The 16,537-nt window shown below is 36.3% G+C and overlaps 1 protein-coding gene across 3 annotated transcripts in view; it reads right to left on the bottom strand.

The window, feature by feature from the left end:
* Window positions 1-16,537, bottom strand: part of DENND1B (DENN domain containing 1B) — a 170,715-nt gene that overhangs the window by 82,447 nt on the left and 71,731 nt on the right. For 2 of the 3 annotated variants that reach the window (XM_074832742.1, XM_074832743.1), the window contains exons 5-7: window positions 14,518-14,637; window positions 5,372-5,441; window positions 3,365-3,445 (exon numbers count right to left, since the gene is read on the bottom strand). In XM_074832742.1, coding sequence (XP_074688843.1) covers window positions 3,365-3,445; window positions 5,372-5,441; window positions 14,518-14,637 — 271 coding nt within the window. Of the gene's footprint in view, window positions 1-546; window positions 607-3,364; window positions 3,446-5,371; window positions 5,442-14,517; window positions 14,638-16,537 lie in introns of all 3 variants that reach the window. The other variant, XM_074832741.1, reaches the window with a different exon arrangement.

The raw sequence follows: 16,537 nt of genomic DNA, 5'->3' as shown, positions 1-16,537 counted from the left end.
ATTTCTGAGTAATGAAGTTAATAACTTAGAGAAGTAATTATTTATAATTAACAAAGTAATAATATTTCACTCATTAAACAGAAAAGGAAGTCAGAACTATGAGAAGCAAAGACCCATTACTGCAGTCATTAAGAGTCATAAAGCAGCAAAAATAATGTGGTATGGAGTCCTTGCACATCTTTGTGAACTCCCTTAGGAAGATGTATGACCTTGGAAGAGATACTAAATTAATAGTTGCCGTCCTGTATAAAGTTTTCTCTACAAAAGACACTAGAAAATGCAGGTTTTGTCCATCATTTTAAGGGTTTGATTTTGGTTGCGGTTTTTATGAAAGGAATATGATGCACACACGCATAGCTCTGAAGTTAGATTGATTTAAACAGAATAGGTACATTAATATTTGACTGCTCTTTTAGGCTAAAGACAGCAGCAGAAATTCCCAAAGGACAGGTATAAATAAGCCTGAAATCAAAAGAGATATCCTATAGCAAGTAATTATTTCTTTAATTACAATAGGTTTAGATAGTCAGTGCCTTTTAAACTCACCGATACAAGACAAGGCTGTTTTTTCAAAACTTGCTCACTTGCAAAAATCATCTCTTGGTTCTTATGCAAGATGAGAGAAAGATTGAATAATTGACTTTTTAGTTTTCCAACAGAAAGGCCGAAGCTGACACTAATGCTTGTAATATTCCATGTTTAAAATATTGGCTGAAAATACATTTTATTCTGTGTATTCCTCCCCCATTTGAATTCAGACTTAACTTAGCTAGCTTTTCCAACAAAAAAAAAAATATCACTTTTGTTAGCCATTTACGGGTAAAATAAAAGTGACCCAAATTATATTTAAGCTCAGGCTTCATAGAACAAATGATCACCCCTCATAAATTTCAGCTGCAGAGTATCTGCTACTGGGACTGATAGGTGAGAGAAGAACTTGGTCCTTAACTGGGACCAAGCAATTTTGGGTGTCCTCCTAACCTAGGATTACTGGGAAACATCATGTATCCAGATACTGGGCATAATTTATGCATGATTATATACATGGAATCCTAAGTATTGTGGTGGTCTGCCATCTAAAGCCTGCTTCAACATCTATGAGCCTCACCCTGCACCATACCTGAGTAAATGGGGGGAGGGATCTTTTTTATTCTGCATCATGAAATTTGAACTAGACTCATCCTGGCACAATGAAAAGCCACCTCATCATGTCATTTCTACATTTATTTTTCAGACTTTAACTTCTTTTTAAGCCTATGACTACTGATGGTTCCAGTCTAGCTTATTTACAATATACGAGGAGCAAGAAAGGAACATCAGTATAAAAGACTAGGCACACAAAGTTAGAGTTGGGAGAGGTCATAAACATTCCCCTGCTCCCTGCAGCACTGAGCATCACAAAACCAGATATGTCTGTAGATTCAACAAGCATTCTGATTCAGGCTAACCTATTCCTTCCTGCTCTGCCCCATCTGAACCCACAATATTTGCTCGACCGTACCTGCTGCCAAGCATTTGGCAAGAGGCCTGCATTTAGATAATCACTGTTCAGCTAAAAAGATTACAAAACTCTTTGATGTAAAAAGCTACTGGGAACAAAAGACAATTGAGGAAAAAAAAAAAATTCAAAAGCCAGATAACATTGAAATAAAACCAGCAAGCATCAACTTTATTGCAAGCAATTTGTCATCCCAGTGTTGCCAGCTCTATTCACCACAACATCCATTTCCAGGTTCATCACAACATTCATTTTGAAGCAGGCAAGATGAACTTCTATGCAAGATGAACTGCAACACTGATAGCAACAGGCAGTAACATTTTGCAAGAAATGCAAGGAAGAATATCTTTAAAACTTCTCTATGTCCCTCTGAAACACAGTATTATTTTTAAAGGACTTTATAAAGTGGCTCAGGGTTGCCAAAATAGAATTGGTTATAATACTGTATTAATGATAGTAAAATATTATTTGATATACAGAAGTATTCTTGGCAAAGGTAGTATGAACTGAAAAATAACTTGAAAATATTACACTGACAACAGAAAGAAAAAACTTAGTATCAGAAACAATTCTGACTAGAGCCTCAACAACTGCTATGCTGTTCTGGTGAAAAACACCACACAAGACTGGAAGGACTTCCAAATACAGTGGATTAGCACTGTTCAAGGGGGAAAAATATTAGGCCTCTACAGCCTAGTGAAAAAAGCATAACAAGGAATCTGAAATATGACAAATTAAAATAAAGGTAGCATTATGTTAAGCAGCAAGGGTGAGTAACAACTGGAACAGAAGTGGTAGACTCTCCATTTCTGTATGCCTTCATAATAGGGCCAGATGCTTTTCTCAAGTCTGTGCTTACTTCACTTGAAGTATTGGGCTCATTTCTAAAATAAATGAATTAAAAGTAACAGAAAATTACACAAGTAAGGTCAAGATAAATAATTTAATGACTTTTCAGTATGTGGTATGGGAAGCCTTTACAAAACCACTTCTTTCTGTACCCTACAAACTGTGATAGTTCAATCAAGAAACAGTTATTTGTACACAGTTATGCATGCTGTAATTGTACAGATGCTGCGAACATGAACAATGTCTCGAAGACAGCAGAGGCTCTGTATTGGCTTTACATCTTATGCAGGCTCTACGAATGTATTTAAACATGCATCTATATGCTATTTCTGTTAAAAACTTCAGAAACTGTGACTGTGACAGGCTCACTTTTTGACGTTTCTGCTGCAACACCACCTTGCCATACTATCAGTGTCCAGTCCCACATCACAAAAAGTCAGAGCACAAAAGCAAGGTAGACATGGACACTTTCTTTCACCTAGATGTGCTGAAAGTTTCATGTAATGCAGTACACTTCTCCTACCATCTTTCCTACAGCATTTTTGTATGATCAAGCAAAACTAGGAAGGGGAAGATGGGAAAGAAGCCAGCTTATACAGATTTTTGTCCAATCCTGTAAGACTATCTACTCAGACATAAGAGGCAATAAAACAGAGTTAGTGTCTCCCAATTCACAGCAGGAGAAACCAAAATTATCTACATGAAACAGCTGGAAGCACAAAAAAGTAGTTCTAGCACTGCCAGATCCCACTGCAGTTTACTTTCTCATCCATAGAGCAAAATTCAAATTTCTGCTTCTTTATGACTTTAAGAGAACAACATGACACAGACACAAACTCTATTCTGCACAGAGAAAAAAAAGAAAGGAAAAGGTTGTCCAAGTCAGTTAATGATGGGAAGCAACATAAGTTTACTGTTTATGAAGGGGTTTGGGGGGGTTTTTTGTTTGTTTGTTTCAACCTTACCTACTATTTTATAGTCAATAATAGGAGTAGGAATTAAACAGAGAATACTTACCACACTTAAACTGACTAAAGCGTTCGCCTTTGGCACAGGATGGCTATACAATGATTTTAACAAATCATTTGAGTCATTTTCCTAAGGGAATATTTTATAAAGGTAGTTAATTATTGTATAAAAACTGACTAATTACCATTTACTACACATCAAACTATATATTGACAAAGATATATATACATTTAATGAGAAAGACAATTGCAATTCACAGTGAAGTATTTAAATATTAAGTATAAAATTCAGGCCAACTTTTTATCTCAGAAAATTACTGTATCTGCAAGTTAAGTCAATCTCTTCATTTCCCCATGAATCACATTATTTGCAACTGAAAATATTGTTAACACATCTAGCTGGTCTGTGCATCTTGGGCATCATCTTCCTATCTTCCTAAAACTGTTAGCCACAGTATTTGTCTATTCAAAGTTATACTAAATATGCAGCTTCATAGATATATTGTATACTTTAAAAATGATTGATCAGAGCACATAAAATAGTTAATAAGGTTTACTAAAAAGTACATGCAGCTACTGGGTTTAACTACGATCCCCCACCTTGATCTCTAAAAGAGGCATTTACTTGGGAAATAGATGCAGCTGGAGTTTTTGCTTCGTTTAGGGTTTTCATTCTGTTTAGAGTTTTTGCTCACAGAGATTAAATTCTTTTTGTTGTCAAAGTAAAACCAAAAATATCAGTGACAGGCCAGGGCCAGCTTTTAAATATAGTGTTTTGAGTTTGCAGGAAGCTTCCATCTCTCCCTGCAAGAATGATGATATTACTGGATCTCATGCTAGTAAGCAAAACTTTGGGTCTAGCTCTTGGTCAGATGAACAGTGCCTGGGCCAGGAGGGAGCAATATCTTCTAACAGTCTCCTCAGCATATGTACTAGGCAATACAACAAAATACTTCCGTAGACTGCTAAAACTTTCTCACCCATCAAAACAGTTTCCTCAGCGTATAGGACAACAAACCTATAACCCTTATAAAAACTTATAACAACTTAAATTGGTTGCAGTAATAGCTGCAATGCCAGAACCAGTGATCAAAGAACAAAGAAGACGACAAACCCTACTCCTTCTGTCAAATACCACCTTAATAACAATTTTTACTATTCCAGTGAAATCAGGGCCAAACCCAAAGTCTCATTATATCATTTATAAGACTTAAATGTATCCCACACTTTATTTAAACACAGCTAACACCAAACTTTCCTACTGCATTTTCTTTTTACATAAAATATCAACATCCTCTATATTCCATTTACTATAATGCACAACAACTGCTTATTCTATAGTTCATATATACTTGAAATGTCAGCTTTTCCAGTCTACAGTCTACAACATATGGCTGACTTGATGCTTTTTTTTTACATTACAATCTAGTACACTAATATAGTTAAAGGAGAAAGGTATAGCTTTAATGTTCTCAGTAAAGACAGATGCCAGTATTTCCTTTCCTGTGTAATCCTTGAATATGTCTAACTGCTCATGAATATGCAAACTAAACTATCATGATTCTTCACCAAATGCTACAAGTAATTTTGTCTTGCTAGTTGAGATGACAGAATTACAAGAGGTAGTTTTTAGTTAATATGAAGGGTGAAACAGTACATCATATTTTATGCAGTTCTGAAAAAAAAAAAAAAAGTGTTTGTAACTGATAATCAGATAGTTCCAGAGATCTACAGTTTACAATCAATACGTCATACAGATCTCCAGTGATGTGACACTTTGCTCACACTTCACCCAGGACTTGTTTATGCTAAGACTGACACGTTATAAAGGTATATTGTCAGCAGCTTTTTAAGATTAATGTGAGATTCAAGTGACAGTGGCAGCTGTATGTTCAGATTCTTTGAATTTCAATATGATGAATGTAAAAATTTGCCTCTAAATTCTACTAATATTTTAAACGTTTAAACAGTATAGAATCCCTTTACAGCACTTCAAATGGTGACTATTATTTTAAGGAAATTATTTTACACACAGAAATAGAATATCTAAAATTACCTGTTCTTTAGCCAAATAGTCTGCCAGGGTATTTAGGAGCTTGTAGTATACCTCAAACCATGGTAGGTAACTAAAACAGGAGGCGAAAAAGCATTTTAATTAAAATATCAATGCATTTTTTCCAGTGCTTATAAAATAGTACGATAATTAATCTTACACATTTTTATAATATTTCCACATATAAATAAAATGCATGTATAAAACTTTTCCCCACAAATTCAAAGGTACATCACTGACAGATAGTAAGCAGCAAAGCTACATCTCTTTATGCTGGACACCTGCTTGAAGCTCCAGTAAGCACAGATTAGCTCATAATATCTTCCCATTATTTTAAGGGCACCAAAAAATCATTTTAAACATTGCCAAATCACATTCCATTATCTTTAATTGTTACTGCTTTACATAGTTATGCTATTTGCAATTTTGAAATTCCACACCCTGTTAAATCTGGTGAACTGCCAGAATTGTTGCTTCCCTGGAGAATGGAAAACAATTTTACCTGGGCAGACCAACTACCCTGTATTTGACAAGTGGTGCAATGCTATGCAATAGTATAGATGTCATATTATATGTAAGAATATTGGTCTCCCTGTAAAGTCATTCTATAGGTAGAATTAACTTCTAAAAATAAGAGAGCATTCACCAACATTGTAAACACACAGCACATTAATATATGAATACTTAATAGACTTTTAACACAAGTCTGCAGCCCATATGCATGAAATACTCTCAGTGAGTTAAACAGAATCCAAGATAAATAAGACATAACAAGAGCATGAGAAAAGAAACTCAAACACAGTGGCATCAGTTCCATTTTTCTGTCATCTATTTACAGAACAGTTACCTTTAACAATGACATCATCAGTGACCACATGCTACAGAACTTTCCATAATCAGTCTTTAAGCCTATGATACAGTTGTAGTAAGTCTGGTAAACTAGATAGTACCAGTATAAATTACTCCTTATTTACAAATTACACACCTTCTCATGTCTGTTGGAATTTTATCACAAAGAACATTACTAAAATGGTAACAGTACAGTTAACATTAGCTGTTTGAGATTAGATGGGGGCCTGGGAAGGAAATAATGCCTGAAATGTTTTTACTACATTTCATACCCATATGTAACAATATTACACACTTTGTTATTCTGTGCAGTGTAAATCCACTGACATATTTTCAATGAATTTCTTAAAAGCTTTAGTGTGTGCTGTGGACAGACCTTAAAATTTCAAATTTATATATTTCAGGAAACATGCTAACTGCAACTGAAAAAGCCCAGTATGCAGAACCTAAATGTTTTCCCTGATAGGAAAAGGAAACCTGTTAGGGGAAATCCTAGCTGGTAGAGAAGCCGAGTCTACTTTTGTGCAGTGAGTCCAGTGAAGGATGATGTTTTCTTTGAGACACCTCTGTTCTCAGTACACAGCTGGCAAGGCTTTAGAAACAGATCCCAATTCTTAGGGCAAAGAAAGAGAACAGCAAAAATCTGAACGTATTTTCAAGAAAGCTTACTTTGCTATACTTATAAATGCTTAACTGCTGGTTCTTTAAAAAACAAACAAACAAACAAAAAAACCCACATCATGAATTTACTCTTGCCAAGCCTAGAAGACACAGAAGCAATGTTTTCTTTTAGAGCCAATATATTAATGTCTTTATCTCACTTTACCACACACTGCACTGGCTATTAATCAAAACTACATCAACCTATTAATGCTCACAGACATTTTTAATGCTTGGTACTGTTGACAGTAGTTAAGGTGTGACATTATTGCATTTGCTTTTCAATATCTTCTTATATAATCATAAACTTTACTTCATTGCGTCTGCATAAGGTCCCTCACTGCTTACAGGCACGAACGCTGCTCTTGTAAAACACCCATCCTAACAGCACCTAAAACATCCGATCTTTGAGTTTTCTTCCACCTAGGACTCCTGTTCTATTATCTTCTGAAATCATGTTAATCTGGTTTTACACGTCACTGAAACACAGTGCAGATAGGCAAACAAAATTGTTCACCACAGCGTTCAGAGTACCCGCAAATGTCAGAGCTGTTGAACAGTTTTACCAGCAGCAGGGACTGGAACACTGTTCCAGCATTTTGTCCAAGTCAAGGTACAAGTTAGGTATAAATCGTAAAGTATTTTTATAACACTGGACACACAAATGAGTTAGATTATCTAGAAGCTTCCCGTTTTTTGCTATCACCCCTGCATTAGTAGTGTACATCACCCCAGCATATTTTGCTGTAGAATACTCTAAAATCTTATCTAATCATTCATTTTTCATAATGAACATTTACAGACAGCATTCTATAAAAATAAATGTTCCTACTTCAATAAAATATTAACCATATTTCTTTCTTGTGTCTCTGATCTCAACTCCCCTCTTACTGTGAAAAGAAAAATTAAATGTAATTTTTAAGTCTATGCATAAAAAGGTCAAATTCATCATTTGAAATTAATGAACCCAAGCAGAAAGCCAAGAGAGATTTTTCTTTCATACAGCAAGGCATGCTGACCAGAGTACTCACACAAGAATTTCTTCCCTTAGCAAAATCAGGTTGATGATACACTTCCATGTCTTCATGTAACAAAACCACAAAGAAAAACATTGTAAAAACAGACTACTTGAACAGTTTAAAAATGCCAGTTTCCTTTCTGAGCTGAAAGACTGAAAAAATAATTGCTTTAAGCCTTATAACCAGAGACATGAGGTTAAGATAATTTCAGCATGCCTCTTAAACCTGAAAAACTAAGGAAATCAAAACAAGTACTCCATTACATTATATGGCATGAAACCAAAGGCCACCAAAACCTGTCCTCTGTTTCTTTTCCACATAACCTTCGGTTCTTCAAAAGCACAGTTTAATTGCAAAAGTTTTTGTCAATATTTTTAATTATACTGTTCTCAGTGCAACAAAATATTACAAAGAACTATTGGAAAGCAAAAAAGTTCCCTTTATATTTTTCTTTTATGTATTTGCTAACTGGTATTAATTCAGTATAATAAAGAACTGTTACATTTGTTGTCATAAACAATAAAGAATGCATTTGTGTGTGTGCATATATAATGCATCTACTGCATTCAAAAGTAAACATAAAGACAGGTTGTGTTTGTTCATAACAAAGACAGCTATCAGGTGGTATTTTAGATACTCCATTCAAAGAACAAGTATAAACTCTTCTTCTTTTGTGACTCAAGCAGCTTTTTTTGCCCTCTTATATCACAGGCTGATTTTGCAAGAACATGTGTGCTTGCTTTATATCTTTATCCAGTACATCGTATTGGATAAAACACTGTATATAGAATCATAGAATCATTTAAGTTGAAAAAGACCTTTAAGGTCATCAAGTCCAACCATTAACCTAGCACTGCCAAATCCACCAGTAAACCTTGTCCCTAAGCACCACATCTACATGTCTTTTAAATACCTCCAGGGATGGTGACTCCACCACTTCCCTGGGTAGCCTGTTCCAACGCTTGACAAACCTTTTGGTGAAGAAATTTTTCCTAATATCCAATCTAAACCTCCCCTGGCACAACTTGAGGCTGTTTCCTCTCGTCCTATCACTTGTTACTTAGCAGAAGAGACCGACACCCACCTTGCTACAAGCTTCTCTCAGGTAGTTGTAGAGAGTGATAACATCTCCCCTGAGACTCCTTGTCTCCATGTTAAACCACCCCAGTTCCCTCAGCTGCTCCTCGTAAGACTTATGCTCTAGACCCTTGTGAAGACCAGCTTTGTTGCCCTTCTTTGGACACCCTCCAGCCCCTCAATGTCTTTCTGGTAGTGAGGGGCCCAAAACTGAACATGGTATTTGAGGTGTGGCCTCACCAGTGTTAACTACAGGGGTATGATCACTTCCCTAGTCCTGCTGGCCACACTATTCTTGATCCAAGCCAGGATGCTGTTGGCTGCCTTGGCCACCTGGGCACACTGCTGGCTCATATTCAGCCAGCTGTTGACCAACACCCCCAGGTCCTTTTCCACGGGGCAGTTTCCCAGCCACTCTGTCCCAAGCCTGTGGCGTTGCTTGGGGTTGTTGTGACCCAAGTGCAGGACCTGGCACTCAGCCTTATAGGCTTGTATGGCCCTTGTGTGTGTGTGACAGACTAAAACCAGGAGCACTACAGGTAAATGAATCTTCTTAGCTTGTCCTGTTAGCAAATCTTGCAAAATTATTTAACATATGTTTAGCACAGAAGAACTAACCTACGTACAGAAAAGACATCCAGCACACAAATGCCCATTGACATCTGTTATGTTGGGTAATGATTTTTTTCAAGTCTGTATAGAAATGCACTGCCTGAAAAAAAGTAGTTTTGAACTGGCTGGATTTAACAGAAGAGACCCATAATATATTACTCCTAACTCAAAACTCTCACACTAACATGTAGCTTAACAATAGATAAAACCAAAATTAAAGTCCATTACTAGAAAGACCTCACCATCACACTTGTATTCATAAAATTATTTATGAGCAGTGCATTTCATAATTAATTAGCTGTCTTACAAAAACGTCACAAGGTTATCAATGAAGCCCCTTCAATGTAGATGAAACAGGAAAACCAAGGCTTTAATTTTCAATTTTGATGTATTTAGAAGCCTACACTTCAAATAAAAATAATTTAGGTTCTTACACTGTGAAACCGTTACTGGTTTCTTGTTTATTTTTCTTTCATTGTACACATTGTCTTTGCATTCCTTATGTTACAATCAGTAACTGCTTGAGAAAAACATACAAGATAAACATAAAACAACCTCCAACAACATATAACAATTTCTCTAAAGTTGCCACAAAACATTTCTCCCATAGTAAAGAAAAACATTCAAAAAATACACAATATTGTTTTAATAGGTATGTATTCCCTGGTTGAGAATACAGCGGTCCTTATTTAAAAGTACAGCCACTGCCTGTCACGAAAGCAAGAACCCAAGATATTTCATGGTTAATTAAAAACGTACTTAGCATTTTCTTTTAATCCAAATGAGGCACAAGGCAGGAGATCAGACTTTTATTCAAAGTCATGCATAACCCTTGTTGCCGTAAGTAGACTTCCACCTCACTGGTGCTTCTACTATAGCTCTGATAAAACTTTTACATTCATGAGTCAAAGGTTAAATAAAGGAGAGGAAATGTTTTCTGTCAAATAGTCAGGTAACCACTAACAGTCCTGAACTATCAGCAGGAATCTAACTTCTAGTAATCAAATAAAACTAAGGAAACTGCCTTTCCGTAGCTAAATGTCTAATGTCTAGGGGCTACTTTTCTGTCTGGAAAATTGACACAAAATGTGTAAAATTGAAACATTCTGCTTCTAAGGGATTTGCCTAAAGGAAGAGCGAGAAAGCTTCAAGCATGGTCTGAACTGAAGAACTACAAAGGCTTACCACATAAATCTGTCTTCCTTATTAGAGCATTTCATTTGGAAATGTAGGTGACAATTTTACAGTCATAAAATTAATGAAATGTAAGACTAAGCATTTTAATGATGCATTCTGTGTTCCTCTGGATACATAAGGTCAACCTCAGAGTCCATCAACAGTTTCAAGATTTTTAACAAAACAAATTTCAGTCAAATTATTTGCACTTTATACTAAAACTGTTCAGGTAATTCAAAAACAATTTCACGTAAAACCAGAAAGTATTATTTCTACTGCAAGCAGCAGTGATATTTAGAAACAATACCCAGAAGGATTAAGTCTCCTTCTATTATTGAAAAGTGAACACTGAAGTTTCTACTGTGCCACTTCAAATCTCAACTGGCAAAATTATGATTTAAATTGAAATATAAAAAGTAAAACTAGAAGAAAAGATCCAGTATAGTATATGAACACAACAAGGTATATTACAATATTCCTACTGTTATACCCCTTGTTCTTATGGGGTTGCATTAGCTCAACAGTTTGGGGAGAGGGAGGAGGTGACACAGCAGGATTCACACTGAGAACTTCACAAAGCAGCCATGCAGTTTAAAGAAAAAAAACAAAACAAAACTTGCAAAAAAAAAAATAATCACACAAAACTTCTGGAGAATAATTCAAGATTTATTTTCTCATCTTACTATGGTTTTGCACTTATTGGCACTTTGAATTTGGCAACTGCAGCCAAGCTCTGCAGGATCAATTTAGACAATACTGTATCACAATTAAGTTCCTCAAACAAAAATGCCTGAGATAGCTACCTTGGGAGATTTTTATTTCACTGTATAAACATACAGAGAACTTGAACAAAAAATTCTGATTCGGGGAACAAATCTGTTTACACAATTCATATACAGGTGTATATAAAACACTAAAAAAAAATCCATAAAACTTATAGAAGAATTTTATATGTACAAGTATATTTTCTGTTTCATACTAATCAGTTTAAAGCAGGACTATGTGGCTGCAAATTCAGAGATTATTTCCTTTAATTAGTGTTTCAGATGAAGAATGAATTATAGAGAGAAGTCACATAGACCACAAGACTTTAATCTTACAAGCAGCTTTAGGCGTAAAACCTGAGGACAACTTCAGTTTTCAGTTAAGAATCCCATTCAGCAGTTCAAATCCTATCTCTTTAGCAGCCCTGGCATAAGTTAACACATGGCCTGGTACCATCCACAAAAGACATTCACAAGAGAAAAGCTGTATCCTGTTCCCCACTCATCAGTCTACCCGAATTTCTATTGTATTTACTTCTCATCACTTTGACTGGCTTGTTCCTGCTCTTCTTTTCAGAGATTCTTACTTAGATTTTAGTTATTTATGACCATTTCATTTAGTTATTTTTTCTGTATTTGACTATCTTTAGTTGTCTTTGTTAAAGTCCCAGTCAGCAATCTTAATATATTCCTCTTGTTTGAGGCAATATACATACATGTGCATATGTAAGATATGTAGTTAGACATGGTATTTATGTACACCTGCCTTTGTGTGTTTATGTAAAAGTCTATGATGATTGTGTATATATCTGTGACAGACAACTAGTTTGAATTGCTCATACATGAGAGTCATTATGTGTATATACTCACAGTGAACATAAATTTATGTTATTTTGATATATGGAAGACAGCGAGTGTGAACAGACATACACACTATATATAAAGACAGCATTCATTTGATTTTGGTTAATTTAAGATCAACAAGCATGTACAAGGGAGAGCCAGGTAAATTGCCAAAAGAAATCTGCTAGTGAGTCTCCTTTCACCTGGTCACTTCTAACAAATCTTGGATTCAGAGCAGAAACCAGACTAGATACGAGAACATATCGGATGGAAATACTGATGCATTCTTTCTGTCTGAGCTAAACACAACAAACACACAAATTGGAGAGAAACCAACTGCCAACTAAAAGTACAATGCTACGAAGCTAGCACTGTTACGCATCCAGCTATGCACTGTAAATTTGAAATTGTCACAATAAAAGCAATAAAGGCAATGCTTTGGTGAAAAATTATAGCTTGCCACTTTTCATTTTCATAGTTATTTCTACCAAGTAACAGATCTTTGACTGATCTTTAGCTGATGTATGTCTGTAGGGAAACGTTAAAAGAAATATGCAAGCTTACACCAGATGAGAATCTGCGTCCTTTGCTTTGTAGCACTACATACAGTATTAAAATGTGCATACTTGGTGTGTGTAACTGATTAAACATTTGTTATTATAGCATTAGAAGCCAGCCAGACAACGTTAGGAGTACAAGTAAAAAATTCAGTTTCTAGCTTGATGAGGGAAGAAAAGGTTAACTCAGAGACAAGGCCTAAAGGTACACACATACATTCTCACTCTGGGCCTTAACAAGATATATCAACAAAAGGTATCACAGAGAAAAGGGTTAAGCATTATACATTCAAAAATCCTAAGAATTAAATCTTTCTGAAGTATTATTAAAGAAGGATTCTCAGGATCACAGAAAGTCAATTAATTTCCAGAATAAAATTTTCTCCTTTTGCTGTTTTCATTATATGGTAGCAATTATTATTTTTTTTCAATATTTATAGCAAATACTTATTTTTAAATTACTTGCCCCAAACCACCCAGCATACTGGCTCTCAACAGTAGTTTGGAAACTGTTTAAAAGCTCCCAAAAGTCTTGATGTGATATTCCCAAAAATTTTACGGACTATTCTGCAAGTTTCTATATTGTCTGGTCTTTTCTTACTCTGCATGTGTTCTTTTACTGATATTCTTTTACAGTCGATGTTGGGTTTGTCTCCCTAACTCATGTGGTCTATCCTAATGACACCTTCCATGACTGCCCGATTTCCATGTTGTCCAGATACCTAGTAACGTGCTTTTCACGGTAAACTTCCTACCTTACTCTCCAAAATTCTCAAAGTTGCCGCTCTGCTGCCAATGGGTTTGGCTCTTTGGAAGCACATGGCTCCTCTTCCACCTTGTGTTTGGGGATTCTCAGTTTGAAGGCAATTACACTTCGATCTTGTTCTTCTCATGTGCTGCTGAACTGGACATTCACATTTCCTCTACGGGCATTACAGGCTGCTAGGTTCTTAATTGAAGTTGCAAATTTGCCTTTAATTAAAGCGCTCTGCCTTTTAATTAATTAAAAGAGTTTTAGGACAGCTAAACAATTGTTTTTTTCATTACCAAATGAGAAGAAAAAAAAGCAGCGGGAGAAACAAAGTATTTCACTGGGGTCAATTTCTCCATCATCAGTACCTCTTCTGGAACAAAGCAGCATGCTTTTTATTGAGAATTATCTAGCTCTGGCATTTCTTATATTAGATACAGTCTGGCCAAAGAACATGGAAGAGACACCCAAAAAATCATATTTCCAAGAAGAGGAATACAGAATAGCACACTTTATTGTTAAATTGACTGGATACTTGTCAAAGTTCTCATTAGAAAGTAAAAATACCCACATAACATTCAAAGCCTCTAAAGCTGCAATGTATTGTTCTCTTCTTCTAAGCAGAGATTTCATGTTATTTAAATAGAATTATTTAGCCTCACACAAGAATATATTGGGCTTGGGGCCACTTTTCACGCAAAATCAATGGTAACAGTGTTGTAGGGAAAAGATACCCTAATAGAGAAATAAAACACATTAGCAGAGAATTTGCAAAAGATAGTTTTTTCTTGTATTTTTCTTATATTCACTCCTTGATTCAATTTTTCTTATAGCAGCTTACCTTAGAATACAGAGGCAGACCTTGCCTCCTGACGTCAAACGGCAAAATCCAAACCTTTGCTTACTTTCAATGTCGGTGAGCACGAAGGTAAAATGCTGTCCTACTTGGTTTTGGGACACCCTGAAAAATTAGATACAGAGCATAAAACCACTAAATCACACAAAACATGAGCATTTAAGTCACTGGTCTCAAGCACTTTCATGCTCAAGCCTCACTGTCCTTCTCTCCCTTCTCACCGTCCAAGCTGCCTCTTGCACCTCACTCCTTGCCCTCGGTGCAGAAGAGCCCAGGTCCTTCCTTCAGCCGTGCCTCTGGCTGCCACCCTGGCCCCACACTCCAGCTGATGTGCTCCATGGCATCTGGCCCCTAGTCTGAATGGATGGGGCCTTTCATAAGGTCTTTTCCTAAGCAAGGCTTAAGCAGAGCCACCACAAGCCTGCCAAAGCTTGTTGGCTTTGAGCACACCTCAGAAGTGGAAAATGGTAGTCAAAATAAAGGTTGAAAATTCTACAAGTAATTTATTAAATATCATAATACAAGCCTGGCTTAAGACAGCCATTAGAAAACTAGCTTGCTTTTTTTTTTTTTCAGAATAGCTTCACTGGTTAAACCCATAGCCTTCCCATACACCCATATCTTCCTTCCCTTTTTGCACTACACATTGCCCAACAAAGAACTTGTTGCTAAGTTCATTTTCCAGTGCAAACTTGTTTAGTTCTGGAAATGCAAAAGCCAGAAAATAATCAAGAACTAACAATGCAAGAGCTAAAATAATAAGTAACAATATCCTCAAGACTGTATCAAAACATGTAACCTCTTGAGACAGAGCAAGTTTACACAGGATTTCCCTGCCTGATGTTCCAACTCCTCTTATCCCCAGACTATGCTCAGCGTTCCCTCCGCATAGCAGGCTAAATCGTTTTGTTCTCAGTTTCCACCTCCCCTCCAGTGTCACCTCTGATTCCTCGTACTCATCTCTGGGTCTCAGTCCTAAACTCCATTCCTGACCCCCACTTTCTGCTTGACTGTATGAACCTTTTCCCAATTTCCTTTAAAGAAGAAATGGCATCTTCACTGCCGTGACATGTCTCATCTCCTTTCCACTCTCAAGCCTTTCTCTCTTGTGCAATTTGTCAGCTTCAGACAGAGAATCACTGAGAGCATGGGGACAGACTCACTTTTCAATGTGGCCAAACTTCAGTGATCTTCATATAAATTGCAAAACGCATTCAATGTAAGCACTTTAGAACACCAACAAACTGTATCTGAAGTCTACTCACAGAAATATATATTGCACTTTTCCAAAATCTCCCAAAGAAAATCAACTTTAGGTAGACTTAAGATTTTCAGCCAGGAGAGGTAATGTGTGGCATAGAACGAATCATAGAATGGTTCGGGTTGGAAGTGACCTTTAAAGATTTAATTAAAACCAAATGAAAACCAAGTTATGATGAGGAGGGCCTGGAGATTTGAAAACAGAAAATTCAGCAGTTCTGCCTGCAATTCTATTGTGTGCTGTTCTTCTCCCATTCTTACATGATCTTCTACAGCAGAATACCTAAGCACCTGCTAGTATGCGCTATGATTAACATAGGTCATATGTAGTTCAATCTTAGATGCCAAGGTGAAAACGAATTCCTGGAGAAGCTGAGAACCATCACAGATCTCACAGTCTTCCAATCTAAGACCACAAAATATTTTTTAAATTTATTCCCTGCATTATGGGTTGGGGTTTCTTCCTGTGGTGTTTTTTTGGTTTTGTTTTTTTGTTTTAAATCTCCACCAAAATAAAATATAACATTTTTCCCCTAGGAAAGAAGAAAGTAGCAGATGATCAAAAGGCAAGAGAAGTTACATGGGACACATGCACATTACACTGCTTAACACATGCATGACAAAAGCTTAAAGGTTAGTTAAGTGATACCACTACCCAGACTGTAGAGTCTCCCACTCATTTCAATTTAATCTAGTGCCCTGTGAACATCCAGTGACTTGGCTGAAACAAAAGCCTGTGCTGAGC

Source organism: Strix aluco, chromosome 8 (assembly GCF_031877795.1).
Source record: "Strix aluco isolate bStrAlu1 chromosome 8, bStrAlu1.hap1, whole genome shotgun sequence".
Lineage (NCBI taxonomy): Eukaryota > Metazoa > Chordata > Aves > Strigiformes > Strigidae > Strix > Strix aluco.
This window is presented reverse-complemented; position numbering and strand designations above follow the sequence as displayed.